At 47.3% G+C, this 18,869-nt stretch overlaps 1 protein-coding gene across 3 annotated transcripts in view; it reads left to right on the plus strand.

Moving 5' to 3' along the window:
• The first annotated feature begins 4,121 nt into the window (after positions 1 to 4,121).
• The window catches only part of EFNB2 (ephrin B2), a 42,304-nt gene continuing 27,556 nt past the window's right edge, over positions 4,122 to 18,869 (plus strand). For all 3 annotated transcript variants that reach the window (XM_086610901.1, XM_086610914.1, XM_086610908.1), the window contains exon 1: positions 4,122 to 4,249. In XM_086610901.1, the coding sequence (XP_086467027.1) occupies positions 4,122 to 4,249 (128 nt within the window). The remainder of the gene's footprint in view (positions 4,250 to 18,869) is intronic.

The following is an 18,869-nucleotide window of genomic DNA, read 5'->3' on the forward strand; positions in this document are numbered from 1 at the left end:
CCGCGTTCTCCGCGAAACCCGAAATATCTGCCGGGCCCTCGTCCTGAAATAGCTCCCAGAGAAGCCGCTACTACGGCCAAAGCCGATTGCTAACTTCCTAATGTTTGCGGGCTTTTTTTTTTTTGCTTTTAAACCCCTCCTCCCGACCCGCACTCTCACGTTTCCTCAGTGTCCGAGGCGATTCCTGCTGCTCCTCGGAAGCCAGACGGGCAAGTCGGAGGCCGACACAGCGGGCGGCGGGGGGACGGGGAGGGAGCGCGGCCGCAGCGCGGCTGTCGAGTAGCTCCGCGCCGCCGCGGCCCCTCCGAGCGCCGCCCGCCGCTCCTGCTCCCGCTGCCTCCCGGCCTCCGCTTCCCGGCCCGGCCCCGCTCGGACCTGCAAATAGCTCCGCGTGGCAGAAATCACCCCCCGCGCCGGCCCCGGCCGCGGGGATCGGCCCCTCGGGCGAAAAGGGCGACCTGAGCAGAGCCGCCGCGGAGCCCGCGTTTCTTTGGGTGACTTAACCTTTGTCGCTTGGGTTATCTCGGAGATAAGTTCCCGTTTTTCTGTTAAGTTCTTGCTTAAAAGTGGTTTCATTAACGCAGATTTTTATAAGCCTACAGTGGGCACCAATAGGATGCCGGAGAGCAGGCTAAAACAGCTGTATTTACGCAAAATGATTAACCGCTGGACAATAGAAGTCAAGTGATATATTTAGCTACAGGAGGATATTTTCAGACAATACTAGGGCTCTTCATTTCCTCTGGTTTACTTAAAGCAAGGATACGGAGAGTTAGAGGTCACAGTTTACTCACAGCTTTTACAAAACCCCGCTCGTAACCTTTTGCTTCAAAATAAACAGGAGCGGCAGCATTACAAAATTGAGGTAAACCTATTTCACACGTCTCCGTCGCTAGAAGCATTTACCGAGGCTCAGTGTTTACATTGGCTCGCGACTGGATACACACCACGCATCTGTTTAAAAGTTTAATAATTAAGTACTTTCCTCCCCTGCCTGGCGAAACTCTCCTTTGATGCCCCTCGATGTGCGCAGATACCCGAGCTCTGTCTCCCACTTGAGTGCTAAGTTTCCGTCCTGGGAATCAGATCCTTTTCCACCAAATTGCGTCGCCGGATCTGCCATTCCTTCCTCACTGCAAATTAAATTTAATTAAGCAGTTTACTTAAAACGTATTCGATGTTTGGTGCGAAAAGCAAACTGATTTCCTTGTTTCCTTGAGTGGTAGGTTTCATTAGAGAACTACCAAACACAATTAACACAAAATCCATGGGGCATCGAGCGCGCCTCAAATCTCCTTTCCCTTCTGTTGGGAGCGAGAGGAGCGGTCTGTGCCAGGCGGGGCGGCGGATGCTGAAACACCAGTTTGGTTAAAAAAGAGGGGAAAGCGTTCGTTTTCTCCTAAATTGATCAGGGAAATAAATTACAGTGCCAGTCGTTTTCCTTATAAGGGCTTCTTCGCCTTCGTCTAAAAGCCGAACGAGCACCGCCACTAACCCCAGCTTGAAGTAAATGCCCATATTTCTTCGGGAATGAAATGATACGAAATTGGCTCTTTATTACGGTCTTTTGTAGCATGTTCTTTGCGTGCCTTAACTAAAAGGTAGGGAAATGACAGAAAAAAGCGCCGTAATTTCCTAGGATTTAATTTTTAGTCCTTTCTGCAGACACTATTTTGGCAAGAAATCCCTACTGGAAGAAATTCGGCAACCCCTCACATGACATTATACAAGTAGCGTTTAGCCACAGTAGAGCTCCTGGCTCGGACCCGTTCGCGTGTGCCGCTTCTCCAGCCCAGTGCCACCACCCGGGGCGGCGGTACCGGCCGGCGGCTTCGGCGGGGGAACCGCGTAGGCGCCGGACAGGGCAGGAGGCGAGGGAGCCGTGGAGGGGGGGGGGACAGCCGAGGGGGACGGCTCCTCTCCACCCCGCCATCCCCCTGGTCCCGCGGAAGGCTCGCGCTGGCCGCTAGTGGGAGCTGTGGACCCGTGCAAGGGCCGCGGCAGTCGCGGCGTTCCCGGACTCCAGCGCGGCGGCGGACGCACCCGCGGGGGTCGCGGCGACCCCCCCCCCCCCCCCCCCCCCCGGCGCCCTCCGCACCCCCCCGGAGACCCTCCGGAGCCGCCGGGAAAGCATCGGCAGCGCTGCCTGCACGTAGTTGCCTCTGGCTATAAATTAGTAAAATGAAATAAAAGGGCCAGGTGCCGCCGAGATACGCGGGGGCTGAAAAAGAACTGGATGCGAAAATTCCTCCTGCCCGAAAAGTGTGGAAAGGAAGCAAGAGGCGCTGAGCGATCGCCAGGGAAAGGCAAGGGAACCCCCCCACCCGGCCTCAGCGCCCCTTTGAAGGGGCAACGCTTTGAAGGGGCTTCGCGGGTCCAACTCCTCGTTATATTCGGGATGGCCCGTGGCTAATCGTCACGTAACCAAATGAACTTTGAAAACTCAGAGACCCGTGGGAAGGGCCGGCCCGACACCCCTGCCCCCCCCCCCTCCCGGTCGGGCACCCGCAGCAAGTTGCGCGGGGAGCTCCGCGCCAGCGGACACACGGCCCTTCCCTGCGCAGCAGCGCGGAAGTGGCCGCTGCCGCGGAGCGCCGGCAGCCGCGCAATGCCAGGAAGGGGAGGCTGCGCCCCGCAGCAGCGGCGAGGGTGCGGGGGGACCCCGCGCCGCCTGGCCCTCCGGCTGCTCCCCGCTCTTTAAACAGCAGCGCGCTCGAAAAACGCTCAATTTTAGCAAAGACAGGTTGGGGGGGTATTTTATTTCGTTTTATTCCTCCCCCTCCGATTTCGCCCCGCGTGGGCCAGCCGCGCCTCCCGCCCAGCCGCGGCGTGACTAAGAGAGAGCGGGCTCGCCCGTCGCCCCGGCGGCCGCCGGCGGGGCCGGGGGGTGTTACCTGCCGGCCCTGCTCGGCGGGGCTCGGCGCGGCCCCGCCCGCCGCGGCGGCGGCGGTAAGTGACACGCGCAGCGCCCAACCAGCGCGGCGGCCCGGCGGCGGCCCTATGAGCGGCGGCGGCGGGGCGGCGGCGGGGCCGCGCTTATATGGCTACGGCGGCGCGCTGCCGCCGGCCGCGCTCCTGCGCCGGAGACTCGCCGGAGTGGCAGCACCATCAGCAACAGCGCAGCGCAGCGGAGCGGGGGCATCGCGGGTTGAAGGCGCCGCGGTGGGAACGGCCGCGGCTGGCGCAGCTTCTCCTTCGCCTTGGGCTGCGCGGCCGCGCAAGTCCCACGCCCGCCTTTCCTCATTCTCCTGCCGCCGCGGCGCGCACTGCGGATCTCGCAACGGGAGAGAGAGGGACGTTTTGACGCTGCGACCCCCCTCCCCTCCTGTTTTGTTGTGGTTTTTTTTTTTAATTATTATTTTTCGCCCCCCCTCCCCCCCCTTTTCTTTCCCTGCTCTTCTTCGGGGTCTTTGCCGGCGACAAGGACAGCAGTACCCCCCGGGGAAGCCGGAGCCTTGCGGATGCGCCTGCCCGGGACCGGGGGAGCTGACTCTCGGAGTGGATTTATTGACTCGCGGTTGCTTCCGAGCTCCCTGAAACAGCCCGGGCTGGTGCCCGTGCGGATCGCGAACTGCAGGGAGCACTGAGAGACGCGCAGGAGAAGCCCCCCTGCCGAGGCCGAGTCCTTTTCTCCCCGATCTCTTTATTTCTCCCACCACCATTTCTTTTAGTTTACCTTATTTTTACTCCTTCTCACGCGAGCCTTGGACACTGTGAACGTGTATGGCGCACTGGATCCTAATGGGAGTTGGCAGTTTGAGTGGCATCTTCCAAGGCAGCCGGGAGACCCCCAGTAAGAGGAAGGACTGAGGCATTTGTATTTTTTTATTATTGCTGTTGTTACTTCGGAGGTAGCTTGGATCTTACCTCGCAGGAGAATTTCCTACATGCGAGTGGCATACATGACTCAGTAGATCTGCTTGCAGCTCTCACCAAGTGCATCGTCGATCCTTCGCGTGTGATTTTTGATTATTTTTGTTTTGTTTTATTCTTTCTTCCTTATCAGCCGTCCCGGCTGTTGGGATACCGGGCACCCACCCTGCTGTTGCCGCTCAGGTGCGGGGAAGCCGCACGGCGGAGTTGGCGAGGCCGCGGGGAGGGACTCGGTGCCGCCTGCGACCATGGCAGCGCGGAGGCGAGACGCCTCCGCCTGGAAGTACTGTTGGGGAGCCGTGATGGTTTTATGCAGAACTGCACTGGCGAGGTCCATCGTTTTAGACCCCATATATTGGAATTCCTCCAACCCCAAGTAAGTTTCCAGCCCGCTCCCGACCGCTGCCTTCCTCGGGGGCCGGCGCTGCCCTCCGCGGCGGTGCGCGGGGTGGGGGGACGGACGGGCGGACGGTGCCGCGGCCGCTGGGAGCCACGGGGACGGGGCGGGGGGCTTCGGCCTGGGCTGGCGGCAGGATCTGGCCCTCCCTCGGGTCCCGTGGTCCGTGTCACGGCGGAGGTGCCCCGCCGCTGCTTGCCCCTGGCGGGAGGGTCCCCGGAGGAGGGAGGGGGAGCCGCGGCGGGACGGGGCGGCCGAGCGGGATCCGGGAGCGGGGCGGCGGCGGCGGCACCAGGCTGAAACCTGCGGGTGGGGTCCGGGCCCCGCTGCCGCGGAGCCGCCGCCTCCCCGAGGTCGGGGCAGCGGCGGAGGCTGCCGGGCCGCGCTGGGCTGCCAGGAAAGGGTGATACTCTTAAACTTCTCCGTCTGCAGATGCAAACTCATCCCATTGACTCCAGCGAAGTTACATCTGCCTGTAACAGGGCTAAATTTGGTTGTGGAGTTGATGGTATCAAGGCACATGGCAGTGAGTAATGAACTAAGCATTGCCCATCACACGACCATTTAGTGTCATTCTTCATTAACGAACCCAGGCAAAAAAGTACATGCGTCCCCTGGACTTCACTATGGTAGCACACTTTTAAAATAGAAGCATATCCTTTAAAAACCTTCTTTACTTAAACATACGAAACTATTGCTATTGGGAAGAGGAACTTTTGGAAAGTGGGCCGTCTTTCTAAAGAGAAGTCGAGTCAGTGATGAAAAACTATTTCTACTTCTCTTTCTGTCCCCTTTCATTTTGACATGCAAAATAAGTTGGCTTTTGTTCAGTTGTGAAATCCTTTTAACTTTTGTGATTAAAACCACTATTCTAGAAAAGTCACGATAGGAAAAAGCAATGTGAGTCTAGGAAGTTTTACACCAGAAATGGGTTAAGCATGCTACATATTCAATTATATACATTTAAAAGCAAACCATGTGCATTGTGTTACTTGAGTTTAGAATTTCCCATTAAGTCCACTAAGTATACGTCTGGTTTTCCCGGGGGACTTTTTAGAGGAAGTGTTAGCTGTTGGATGAGACGAGAAAAATGGAGTATTTCCTTGATCGAGGATTAATTCTGTGTAGGTCGCAGGATCTCCAGTAGTTTGGTGAAGACTTCAAAGTTTGAATTAGCAGTAGCATCTCAAGTTTATCAAGCAGTCTTGCGTTACAGTCGTCATTACTTGCCACTGTTCCCACTGGAGGAAAAAGTCGCTGCAGGTTTCTGCCAGCGTTTTTCAATAATGGACATGCTGTATCTCTGTAAGATTTCTTTACAGAAAAGTTTTCTGATCTTCCTGTAAAAAAAAAAAAATGGAAACTGCTAGGAATGCTGCGGACTGCTCAGTTCAGTGTTATTATTCCTAGCGTTGCATGACAAATGGTCTTTTTATGTATGCACCAGGTGGGGAGCCAGTTAAAATAAACCAAAAAGTTTAGCTCCAGTCTCTGGCTCTGCGCTTTTATGACGCTACATAGCTAAAAGCTTTTTCTTTGCCTTAAGAAAAGTACGACGTTAATATTTGAGAATAAAGCGGCCCGGCCGGTTATGATGCGGCCTTTATAGCGCTCTTTGAATTCTCCCAAGTCAAAGGCTACGGGCCGGGGCTGCATTGCCTGGGAGAGCCGGCGGCGGGAGGCGGGCTCGGCTCAGCCTCGAAGGGAGGGAGGGAGGGAATGGCTTTCGCCTCCCAGCCCTGGATGGGTTTATGCCTACAGAGGTCACTCTTCCAATGCAGAAGAGCCCGCTGCTCCGGCCTCCTCTCTTCCAGCTCCAACCTGATTTCGCTGCTTTTTTTTTTTTTTTTTTTTTTTGTCAAACTTACCTCGGTAGCTTCTATTAGCCATCAGTGAAATGAAAGCACGCGAGCGGCTGAATTCAACCCATCTCACAGTGCCTGGGGATACGCTTCCTTTATCGAATGCGAGTTGTGTTTCCATTTGGCTAATTCTAAACTGTTTGGTTACAAAAGAAAAAAAAAAAGGTTGGATGTTGTTAATGGTAGATCTAACGATAGTATCTAATTACTTTTTCAACTTAAACGCACGCTTAAAAATAGGTTCTGCTGTTGATGTAATTGAGTTTTCTTGAGTGATTCATTGAGGCTTAATCACCGCAGTGAAGAAGTACACTATTAAAATTAGTCTTTTCAATTGCTGGGGCTAGTGATTTATAGGCCACTTGGAGGCCCGTAGTTTGAGGAAGCTTACAAATGCATTACCAATATTGCTGCCGGTGACACAGCTCCACTTCTCTGAGCAAGATTTCTTGCTAATTCTTGTCACAATTGTTTGCCTGAAGGATGCTGAATAATTTCTCCTCAGACGAGGGCTGTCCTTACACGGGATTCGAGCTAAATGTTAGCTCGAGAAGCTGCCTGAATGGATCTTGGAGTAGTATAATAATAAAGCTCCTTTCTAGGCTTGAAATAATAACTATCTTTGATGCCGGTTAATTTATTCAGGGAAGCTGTGCATTTAACTCTATTGAAAGCCTCAACACATAAATCTGCTGAACAGGTAGGCAATTAAATGCTGGGAGAAGTTGTTAGTCAGGTTAATACGAAGTATGAAATAATAAATTTTAGGTTAAGGTGAATGTATAAACTGAATTGGCTTTGCACTGAAGTTTAGAGGTTGTAATTTCTAGCAGGTGGCTGGGATGGAGAACACGCGGTAGCTATTTGAACACATCTCCTTCCCCTGTTCCCCCCCCCTCACTTTTTAGAGATCTGCTTTCATTGCCTCGACCAAATCACAAGAGGTGTGTTTTGAGCGGCATACATAAAATAATTATACCTGTGACTTTATTGCTTGGGAGGTTAAACATCATTGTTGCAGATGGTTTTGGCAGACTCACAGACTTCTCATCTGAAGAACCTTAGCTCTCACGATCTTGGAGAGACAGACAAAAATCACACTGTAGGCTGAACTCCCGTTGACGCTTTTTAGTGGGGGACTCTCTGCCTGTGGTGTTTCTGCCAAGATAAACGGTGTCTATAGATAGCAGGGATTACCTCAGTTTCACCTCACGAGGGCTCAGCACCGCCTTTGCCTCATAGGAGAGCAGGTGGTGGTGGGTGCCTTGTAGTCAAATGGCAGAGAAACTTGGTTCAGAAAAGCTTTTCTGACGTCTGAGCGTCTGCCGGTGAGCACAGCAGTTCTGCCTGGTGATGTGAGGAACGTTGTCCTCACTAGCGGTGCGTTTGACACCGGTTAAGCTAAGATTGTATTATAGCTGTTGTTTTCTCTTCCTCTGATAACCAGTTATGTATGGGAGATTTCACAGCCCACCTCTGAGTGAATGCTAACACGTCAGAAACCGATAAAATAAACTACAATTGATGACCCTGTTAAATGGTCTATTCAGTAGCATATCGGCTAGCCGGCTTCTCATTGTATCTGAAATTCTTATTTTTTGTAGGTAAACAAATGCACATTCACTACCGACTGAATAGCCCCTTGAACTATGCTCTGCAGTTTGCGTTTGGGTTAATCTTGTCGGTTTTAATATAGAGAGGGGAAAAAAAGGAGAAAGCACCAGGGGTGGAATTGTTAGTGCTTTCACATCCACATTCCTCACGTTTTGTCAGGATGATAAACTAGGTAATGGACAGCCGTTGTTTCGCAGGACGGGCGAGCCAGCCCCAGCACAAAGAGCTCGCTAAAACGATACCTCACAACATGTTCGGGAGCCTCTCGGCTAGACAAGAATTTATTTGGGAGGCCTGTGTCATGGGACCGCACTTTCTAACCTCAGCAATTACAGCTCCCAAGCTGGAGAAACAGGAGTGGAAGGTTAAAATGATTTAAACACATGCTCCTAAATTGTACCCAAAACATAGCTGTTGACGCTTGGCACGCTCTTAGAGGAGCGAGTGGTGGCTTCCAGACCATTTGATGTCTCTGGTGTTGGTAGCCAGGTTTCCGAAGCACAAGTGAATTACCAAAATGAATTCGGAACAAACTGAAAGCCGGATTCTTGAGCTGGTTATTTTCCCCAGCCTTTTATACGGGGAGTATAATTGCTATATTATTTATAGTAATTATCTTAAAGCATGTATCTGTAAGCTGTGCTACGTTATTTCACTTGGTTTAATGAAGTAATTGCCTTTAGAAAGGCAGTGACTAAAAGTCAAGCTAAAATCACTGAAGTTCTCCCTCTTCCCACACACAGGAATGCCTCCCTCCCTTTTTTCCTTTTTTTTTTTTTCCCCCCTTTCCCTGTTTTATTCTAAGGAGATCACATTGCTTTAGGTGTGACACTCAGGATCCTCTCAAATTCAGCCAAGATTCCCTGTAATGGGAAGTCAGCGGAGGACCAGAGGTGGCCGCTGTGACACACTGGCAGAGACAGGTCTAGCAGCCCTGTGCAGCAGCCAGAGCCTGGGTTGCTTTTTGGGGTTTGGTGGTTGCTTGTTTTTTGGTTTGGTGGTTTGGTTTTTTTTTTTTAGGATCTGGTCTTACTGTGTCGTGCAACCTGCAGTACTTGAAACTGCTTGTTGCAAATGAGAAGAAAGTGTTCTTCTGAGAAAAAAATAGTGATTAAAATGTTATTCATGTGTGCCTAATGTCTGCCTGCCTTGGCTGCTGACATAAAGAAACCTGTTTTTCTGGTCATTTATCATACATCTACATGGATTTGCTTATGAGCTCATTCTTTGTGAGGCGTTGTGGAAACTTAAACAGGAATGTTAAACTGCTTGAAATATTTTGATTGAAATATGCAGTGCCACAGAATATAAACTTTCAACCAGAACACTGTTATCTTGAGTGAGGGGAGTGGTTTTTTGGGGGGAGGGTGGGAAGGGAGCGGCAAGGGAGAGGAGAGTTTGGGGGCAAGTTGCATGAAAAGCAGAGGAAGGGAGGATGGCAAGTGGACAGTGTTAGAAGAGCTTGGAAAAACTCCTGTGGCTTCATTGTCTCTTTAAAGCCAGAGAACACAAAGACAAACGCAGTTCAGCCTTTCTCCCATGATGGAAAATGTAAACCGTTGACACAGCTCCCATGTTTAACTTGTTTAATTCTCATTTTAAATTCAGTACTATACCAGCCGTGTGAACTCTGAAGATTTCTTTAGTAATCCATTTTGTAGTTCCGAATCAAAAACAAAGTGAAAAGGTCTGACACAATTTGCTTTTATTTTTAGGCAAATCAACCCTGGTCATAGTTAATAAGGGGATTACAACCCAGACTAGGTCTTTACAGATGTAATGTAAATCAAGGGCAGAGTATAAAGAAACTGATCCCTTTTGATTGAAGTATGGTAAAAAGGCATAGAGAAACTAGCAGCAGTAATCTGATTGTATGGCAATAAAACCACCATTTTCTGTCTTTCAGATAAAAATAATGTGGTAAATCCATGCAGTTCATAAGATGTAAAGGCAGATAAAGGGGGATGCCATGGCAACATATAGATTAGCTTGATGTTAGAAATGACACGTCTCTGAAAGGGGTGTTAGAAACTAAGGGCCTTGCTCCGGGCTGTGAGGTATTATGTGAGAACCGCACAAAACTTGGGGGCCGGGATTAGGAAGTATGAAAGGCCTACTTGTGGCTTGGGATGGTCGAAGCCGTAAAGAAAAGCTGCTCAGTTCTTGCTCATTGGTGGTGTATAATATGGTAAAGATAGATTTCATTTACTGCTTTCTGCCCAGACGGGGACCGATTAGAAGTTGAGGTGGCTGCAATTGTTAGGTATGGAAGGTTTTCCTTTTTAACTCCTGCCCTAGCAGCAGCCCTTCTGAAGAATTAGCTGCACTTGGGGTTTGTTGCCTTAATCTATTTGGGCTTCAGGCAGGAGCATGCTGGCAAGGAACAGAGAGCAGAGGGGATAGGTAGGACTGGGGTTATCTGGAAGGAAAACAGAGACCTTTTTGATTTCAGCTGTGTTTCAGGCTGCGGTCTCCATCTTGCACTCCATGGGAGCAGCGAAGATAAACAAGCTGCATTGTCTGTGCCTTGGCCAGGTGGTACTTTAGCATCTCTTGTGTTTTCCATCTTGCCAAAAATATAAAAAAAAAAAAACCAACCCAAACAAACCAGCATCCGTTCCTATTTGCCAATAAAGCTGCAGATAACCAAATTGATCTGGCTTAGTCTCAAGGTGGTATTTGTTTCCGAAAGGCTGGCTGAAATCTAGAGATGAATGAGATAAGCATCTGCCTGTTCTGTCCGTGTGTGTCCCCCCCCCCCCCCCACTTAAAAAATCATTGGGATGAGTTTACTGTCGGCCCCTTGAGTTCAGCCGGCAGACAATTTAGCCGTTGTTTTGTCATTTATTTTTAAGCGATTTGCAGCTGTAAAGGTAGTAAAATACCTCTCCTAGTACAGCTACTCGGATTTTTTTGCTTCTTGCCTTTTCTCTTAAAGAGCCTTCTAAATAGTTAAAACTTGTTTTTCTACCCAACTGGCAACCGTAAACACCCACAACTTAAAGTCAGCGTTACATTGCACATCAGGGGTACGATTCAAACGAGAAATATTTACTTCATTGCCTGCTCATTTGTCTACTAAGGGGGGAAGGAAAGCACTCTGCATTTGTTAGGCAGAGTCTAGACATAAGGGGGAAAAAACACTGAAGCCTACAATAACAGTTGTGTCTTTCTTTAGTGGGAATGAGCCTGGGATGAGCTCGGCAAAATGGAATTCATGCTGTTTGTTTGGCAGTGGCTTGGCCACTTTTTAAGTTGGGTGTGTTTTTTTTTTTTCCTCTATTTTCTGTTTCTTTTTTTTAATAAAGATGTTAATTACATGCGTGAATTTATCATTCTTATCCCACCCCATAGCAAGCTGGAAAGCTTCACAATTCTGACTGAAAAGGCAACTCCAGAACCAAAACTGTCAAGCTGCTGATGCTCCTGTGATTTAACAAATGAAAAATAAACAAGTCCATGCACAGGGAGCTGAAGGGATTGGCAGAATAGACGGGGCCTGAAGTGCCCAGATACGTTTCCTCTCTCGCAGCTTAACCTTCAGAAATCTATATCAAAAGATCCAATTCATCTGCTGAAATTCTCCAAAGCGCAGGGGCACCCTCATCTAATTTACAGGCCGGTCACATCCGAGCACCTTGCATTCTGCATTTGACAATGATTGCTAATGGGCCATTCAACTAAAGTATTTGCTTGTTAACAGCGAACAGAGCATGATAAATGTCCAGCAAGCTTGCGGCCTCCTTCAGCTTTTCAAATGCAGGCTGGTGCATATTTATGGCAGGCAAATGACAAAGAGAGAAGCTGAATTACCCTGGCCTTGCGCTTTCTCTTCGAACAAGGGTTAAAGTAATTAAAGAAATAATGCGAAAACCCATGTCCTTTGTTTGCCCACCATTATCCGGCGTTTAGCTTTCGAACCTGCCTGTCACGTCACATTTCAGAAACGTACCAGATAAGGCTCGGCAGGTTTGGCATGGGACGGGAAGGAGCGGGGAGCTTCTTCAGGGAGCCCATCCTGGGCCCGGCCCGCCAGGTCTGCCTCGCCCCGGGCGGAACCTGCGGCAGCTCCCCCTCTCCTTGGAGTGGTTTTCAGTGGCATACAGCGACTCCAAGGTGTACTTAAAACACAGAGGGTTTGCAATTTGCACTTCTGTGCCCTAATTGGGGGAAAAAAACCCCAAACAACCAAACACAAAACAGTGGAGAGGCTTTGAGGAAAACAAGCGCCTTGCGCTCCGTGTGTTCCTGAAAGCCAAGTATGGAAACAAAATGGCAGCACAACACACAGCTTTGCCGTCGCTCCTCCGCCCCAGGGACAGATGGGTCTGCAAAACTGAAACTGTAAAGCATACACGGAGAAATTCCCTAAACTTGAAGTGTCTTCAGTGTCATTTCGAAGTTCTTGTTTTGTTTTGTTTTGTTTTGGGTTTTGTGTCTGTAAATTCATGTTCAATCTTAGCCTGATCCTCAAAAGTCTTCGAGCAGACTTAAATGCAGAATTGCAATAGGTAATTTTAAATTCCATATTTGAAAATGTCACTTAGTATTTTTCTAGTAGGTAAACGTGTTCAGGGCTTCTATCTAGCTCCTGTTCAACACCATGAAAATACCTCCAGTGATTTCCATGAGTATTACATTAGCCTGCAAGGGCTTTACATTATAATTGTTTTTTCATTATAGGCAAAATTTTCATTTTCTTACAATGAACAAAGTCTGTCATTTTACTCGAGGAAAGAGAACATCCAGATTTTTTTTTTTTCTGTTAACTGTGATGCAGAAAACTTTCCTTTGATGTGATTATATACATTGTCAAAGACAGCAAATAAGGGCAGGACCTCTATCTTTTTTGGCAATCCTGACCAGCCAACACCCAGTGTTTATTGCGGTATCAGCATGATAATTATAATGCAGCTGATTTAAACTTTGATGTAATAGTCTATGCTTTCTTCTGGTTTTAAATGTAGGTTCCAAGCCAAAAAAGATAAAGGCTGGTAGAGGATTATGTTGCTAGGTGAATCATTCCTGGTGTATGCCATATACATAACTATGAGATGGGTTTTCTACCTATAGTTCGTTTAAAATGTCTCGCGGTTAATGGCTGAAATCGGATTTACAAAACTTTATTAAGTAGGATTCAGAGCTGTGTACATTTTAAAGCATAATCGAGTTTTACACGTGTCAACAGAAAATGAGAAATAGCATGGCTTCTCTTACACAGGAGGATAAGTTAGATGGTAGAATGATACGTTAGGCTGAAAAATCTGTGATGCTGCAAATTACTTCTCACTGTTTTGTTAGCTTTTGTTTGAACTGTGCATTTACTCAGGTACCCAAACCAAAGAACAGCAGTGGGAAAGGTGAACAATGCGCTGCAAAGGGCAGTGTATGTTAAAGCTAATAAGACGAATTTAAAATTTATTATTATGATTATTAGTTAAAGCCCAGTCGCAATTGAATGCTATTTTATTTTGGATTGGGAGTTCTGCCAGATTCCAGCCTGTCAGAGCTGAGAAGACTCAAGTCCAGACCTATTTCTGCAGCAAACGGGAATCCTGGCTCCCTGCCTGTGGATCATTGAGGAAGGCCCATCTGGCTTTTGATGTTCTGCAAGTTTAAAGCAGTTTGTTTAAGGAACCTATGCAGTGAGCACTGGTGAAAGCACACATAACTGCGCTTCTGGCTCTTCAAGTGGTGCATCGTTTCACATTTTCATTTTTTGCTGGTGCTTGCCATCTGCTTACCTAGTGCCTGAGCGGCAGCTGGTTTCTATACCTGACCGGATAAGAGTGTAAACTTGGAGTTGAGAACATCTTCACTCCTTCTGAGGGTTTGCGGTCCCATAGCATTCACTGTCCACACTTCAGTTGCTTTCTCCATGTTTAATTAATTCCAGTTTAGTTCAGAAGCAGTCTAGCTTAATCACTGCATGACAGTTGACCTTTAGGGTTTTTGATCTCTTTCCTAGGTATTTCCAAGCTATATAGGTTAGCTGAACAGAGGAGGTCATGTTGGGAGGCAAGATTACTATTCTGCATGACAAATATTTTAAAAGAGATGATTTTTAGTGGTAGTCGTTGTTCCTTCTATCAGCCAGTTGTCAGGCACTTCTTGAACAAAAAAAAAGCCATATCTTCATAATATATTGCTTATTATAGTCTTTTCCTTTCTGTGGATCAGTAGCAGTGTGACAGCAAGGCGAGCGACTGCACTGTGCTCTTAGGGCCTGACTCAGGAAACCATCCTTATTCAGAAAAGCTCGTGTTGAGCGTGTGCTGAATGCTGAATATTTTGCTGAAGCGGGATGAATTTAAGCATGAGCTGTATTGAACCAAGGCCAGAGTGAAAAGGTTTTTGGAGTTGGACAAACACAGATCTCTCTGAAGCTTCGTTACTTTTTTTTTTTTTTTTAACATCAGAAAATGATGTCAGAAGCAACGGTTCTGTCTGCACTTGGAACGAGTCTTAGTTTTTGTGTAGCTTGCCAGCAGTCAGCGGGTTAAAATGGAGTGGCTGGAGCTCCTGCTGTCACCAGCTGTCTGCTGAACGCCTCTGATGGACTCTTCCACCCAGGGCAAGGGTGTCTGATCTAGTGATGAATGCCCTTCTGGACCTTTACAGGAATTTTTAAACTACCCCAGTTGTCAGTTTAGCTTAATTTGAGAGGCTCAGACCTGCAGCGGGCCAAAAGCTGGTTCTTAGTAGGACAGCTATTACTACTGCCTTGGAGGGTGGCAGTGGCCTCCCGGTTTTATTCTGCTTCTGAAAATCAGTCAAACTTTGGAAAAGCGTGTATTTAATGTAAGAACATAGAATTCCACACTTGCGAGTGGCTGACCTTGGGTTTAATGTGAGATGCAAGTGCAAACTGATTGTAGATCTCTCATTTGGATTTTTTGCTCAAGGTCATTTTCTCCCACCTGAAAAGTGTCTTTTTAATGTAAAGGGAAAAAAGATGTGGTATAGGAGTGAGAGAGGAGTTGTAACAGGATCCTGAAAATCTTAGCATAACAATGATTTGCCAAAATAGGTTTGGTTTATCATACAGCGCTGTTACTGATTTGACATAACTTTTCCTGAAAGTTGTGAGTTAACAACTTGTTTTGCCTCCAATGTTTACTTATGCAGGCAAATGGTATGCAGTAATATATTTTCTAACAACTGCAAAGCAGCTGGAATTTTTTCTTTGAATTTGAGATATAATCACCGATTATTAATGTCTCATCAATAACAAGACAGTCTCCGCCTTCTTTTATAGACTTTGCTTGGAGCATGTCTTGGAACAAGACTGTACAGGTGGTGAACAAATTGTAGTTAAGGAAGACTGCAAACTTTGGTTGGTATCCTGGTATTGTGGCTGACAAGATTTGTTTCTGTAATAGGAACGGTGGAGAAGAGCACAGAATAGCACAGCAATAGAACAATCTGTTTTTATTGTTTCTTGTGATTTATAGTGCCCTTTTTGAAAAGTAGTTCTTTGGCAAACGCCAGCTGCTCTCTGTTAGCTTTCTGAAAGCAAAGACTTTAGGGACTTGTGTAAGAAGCACACATGGTTTGGTTTGACTTTCCGTTCCACGCTAACTACTGCTCTGCATCTTTTCAACAAAGCGCCATCCTTCTTGGGTTTGGCACACCCTGCCTCTGCAAGCACCAGTCGAGTAGAGCAGTGGTTTTGTGTTACGCTGAATTTGTGGCACAGATTGCTTTTATTTTCTTTTTTTTTTTTTTCCCCAAAAAATCCAAACCATATAAATACCTGATTATCTTTGCTGTGAGAGCAAAGAACTACTTTAATATTCCCAGTAGCATATTTTGAACAACAATTCTTTAATTAAAACAACATTGGTCTCTTCCTGTGTTTCATGGCTAGCAAATGAGAGAAAGCACCAGTGTTAGTATCAAAGGGAGTCAGTTTTCATTACAGTAATAGTTCAATTGTGCAATGCTGTAGGCAGTGAAATTTAATATTATTGTGACTTGTATTGTAATTGTAGGATGACAGAGGAAAATGGATTAAGTTTAAATATAAGTGTACACAGCAGCACATGACTTTCTCAAATGGAAGCTGAGGGTTGGGGTGGGACTGGTACCCCTCTGGCTCTGTCATAATGAATAAGTATTTTGTAAATAACTAGCCACTAGACTATGGATTTATTACCTTTTGTAGAAGATATGTGGACACACACAGACATATATGGGTTCTGCGCTGGCTGTAATTGCAGTGCAGAGTTGCAGAACGGGTTTATGCCTGTAGGCTTGCAGGGCATTTGAATGTCTGGGCTTCTTGTCTTCACCTTTCATGAAAATACTCTCGCCTGCCAGTTCGGGAAGTTTTCTCCTGAAGGCTACACCCAACCTTTCAGAGAAGGGATTGCTAACACATGAATGGCCTCAGACTGGAAAGCCCTTTGTCATTCTTTTCTGCCTGATGAATAAAACCAAATTCAAGTTGCAGATGATCTTCGCTTTAGGAGACTGTGCTAGAGAGACCAGAGCTAATGAGCAATATCCCCTTCCTTCCCACTCGCCCATCTACCTGCAGATTGAAATGGAAAATGGCGATTTAAACCAGCCATTACTGACCTCTTCCATGGAAGATTTAGGGACAAAGCAAGCTGGATGTTTCACTGGTTTGCAGCGTTGGCAAGCGGAAGGTGGCCCCGCAGCGCTGCTGGGCGGCCCGCTTGCCTGCAGCCGGGTGCCCCGTGCGCTCGCCCCGCACCTTCGCCGCCTTCCTCAGACGGGCGCTCGCGTTGAAACCTGTCCTAATGGTAAAGTGCAAAAGGGGGCAGTAAAGTGCTGTCCAAAAAATGTGGTGTTTTTTTTTTTTTTTTTTAAGGGTACTTTCCGTGGCAAAAGTGGCGTTTCTCAATAGGCTCGTCATCTCCCTCGTTTAAAATAATCATCGCGTGAGTGTCTTCCCCTTGGAAGGGCTCACGAATGTCGCCGAAGCGCATCCTTCGGCCTTGTGGGAACGTTCACTGTGTGCCTTTCCATGTCCCGTCCTTTTACCCGGTCCCGAAACAAGCCACGTGTTTGGGAGGAATCGAAGGCAGGAAGCTTTCCTCAGATATATTTAGGATATGGCTACACGAAGCGTTTCTGAAAGAATTCCAACTTTGCTAATCACGTCTGGTTCTTGTATTGTGCACTGTGTTTCTGGAAAAACAAAAGGAAAAGACTGCAGAGGCGAGGGGTTTCTGCCTGAAGTGCTAAAGCGTGTAGTGGTGGCATGGGTCAAGAGTTGGGCTCTCATCCAGATCCGCATGCATCGTTTGTCAAGAGGTAACCAGAAAGAGCAACTAATTACAATGCACCTACTGAGTGTTTTCTCTTTTCAGAATTCCTCAGAATAAGCCATTTATACAGATGGCTGCTACTCTCCACTGCAGCCACTTGCAGTTTTTAAATGCTGTGTAGAAAGCGTGTTTCTGCTGAAATGCCATAAAAGTAGAATGTGCCTCTGTGTGTTTCCATGCTCGTGCATGGGAGTGAGCGAGCGAGCAAGGAGTTGAGTGATCCCCTGTTTGCTGTAGCTGAGTAAGTCTAGCACTGTTGTGAGGGTTCATATTTCTGTAAATGCTGATGAAATGTTAATATAATACACTTTAAAATAGAACATTGGTCATATCCATCCTCCCTCCTTTTTTTTTTTTTTTTCCTTAGTTAGGAGGCTGTCCTGAAGCACATTAGTGGTTTTTTTTTGTGGTAACCAGAATTGATTTTGTAAATGGATCAGAATTCTCTAGTGCTTTAAGTACTTTTAGCAGAGCAGTAATTGCTTTTTGTACAATAATACAAAAAGTTAATTGCTATTAATAGTGCTTTATGTGGAGGTCATGTATGAAAACTGAATATAAAATCTATATATTTAAAAAAAAATTCCTTTGTCAACCTTGGTAAAAAATCGAATCATACGTCTTTTCAACATTTCAAGCCTTATCCGTGTAGTAAATGTTTCTGAGCCAGGCTGCACGTTCTTGTGCAAAAGCTCAGATCTTGTTTCCCATTGTAGAGGAAAAAAACAAACAGATAGGTGTTTGCTCTCGGAAGGTTTTTTTTAAGGCAGAAGAAAACATGCTTTCCTTTTATGAGAGGAAAACCGTGCATCCATTTCGCACCCTGGATTTACGTTGGGGACGGAGGGGTAAAGCGCAAGTTGGTCTGAAGGTTTTTTTGCTTTGCTCTGCGAGTGAGAGCCAAGCAGCGAGGGAAAGGGCAGCTTTCCAGCAAAAACTAAACCATCTCTGGCAGGCGGAGATGGCGTCCACTTGAAACAGATGCGCCTGTCGTACCGCAGGACCCTTCTGGCAGCTGGGTGCCAGGGGGCTGGAGACAGGGACCTGCCTCTGCTGGGCAGGGAGGGCTGTGAGATGGGGGTCTTGGCGCCCCCGAGTTTGTGGTCACTCTGAGATGCCACGATCCACTGGACAGGAATTGCAGAGTCAGCTGCCTCTGTCAGAGCCCAGGATTGGGGTAGCCCCGAAGGAGAGTCTGCAGCACCTCCTTTGGCCTATTTACTTTTTCCATGGAACGAGGTCATATCTGTAAGCTCCTGCATCACAGCTTTTAAGGAACCAGGTTTTCTCTTAGTGAGAGAGTCTCCGATAAGATATGTTTGGTGCTGGGTTGCAGGTGGCTTCCATGTACGTGAAGGGTGACAGGGGTATGGTTCTTGCCAAATACCGTGCCTTAGCTGCAGGTTTTGTTCTCTCTCCAAGTGTAGGACACCTTTGGACTTGTGACCGTCCTAAACTGGATGGAGCGAAGAAGCGAGTGTATCTCTGCAACAGCAATGGTCACTGAGTTATTTGGTGAAGGAAACTCATGACACATCTTTCTAGGAGACCGGTTCAGGGCATTTTCTGATGTGTTTGAAGAAGGACGGTGTCTGTGGGTCTCTCTCTGTACAGTATCTGTATCTTTAGGACTGTGATGCAATAGCACAATTTGACTGTCAAATCCTGCAGGTCCATGCAAAAAAAATGTTTTCTTTGGAGAGAAGTGTATGCACTCTCAGCTCATCCTTATTTTATGCCTATTAGAAATCCTTTGTTGTGTTTTAAATACCTTCCTCGAGTATTTTTCAAAAGGTGGTAAGATCAATTGATAAATGAAACAGG

Source organism: Tauraco erythrolophus, chromosome 1 (genome assembly GCF_009769465.1).
Source record: "Tauraco erythrolophus isolate bTauEry1 chromosome 1, bTauEry1.pri, whole genome shotgun sequence".
In the NCBI taxonomy this organism is placed as follows: domain Eukaryota; kingdom Metazoa; phylum Chordata; class Aves; order Musophagiformes; family Musophagidae; genus Tauraco; species Tauraco erythrolophus.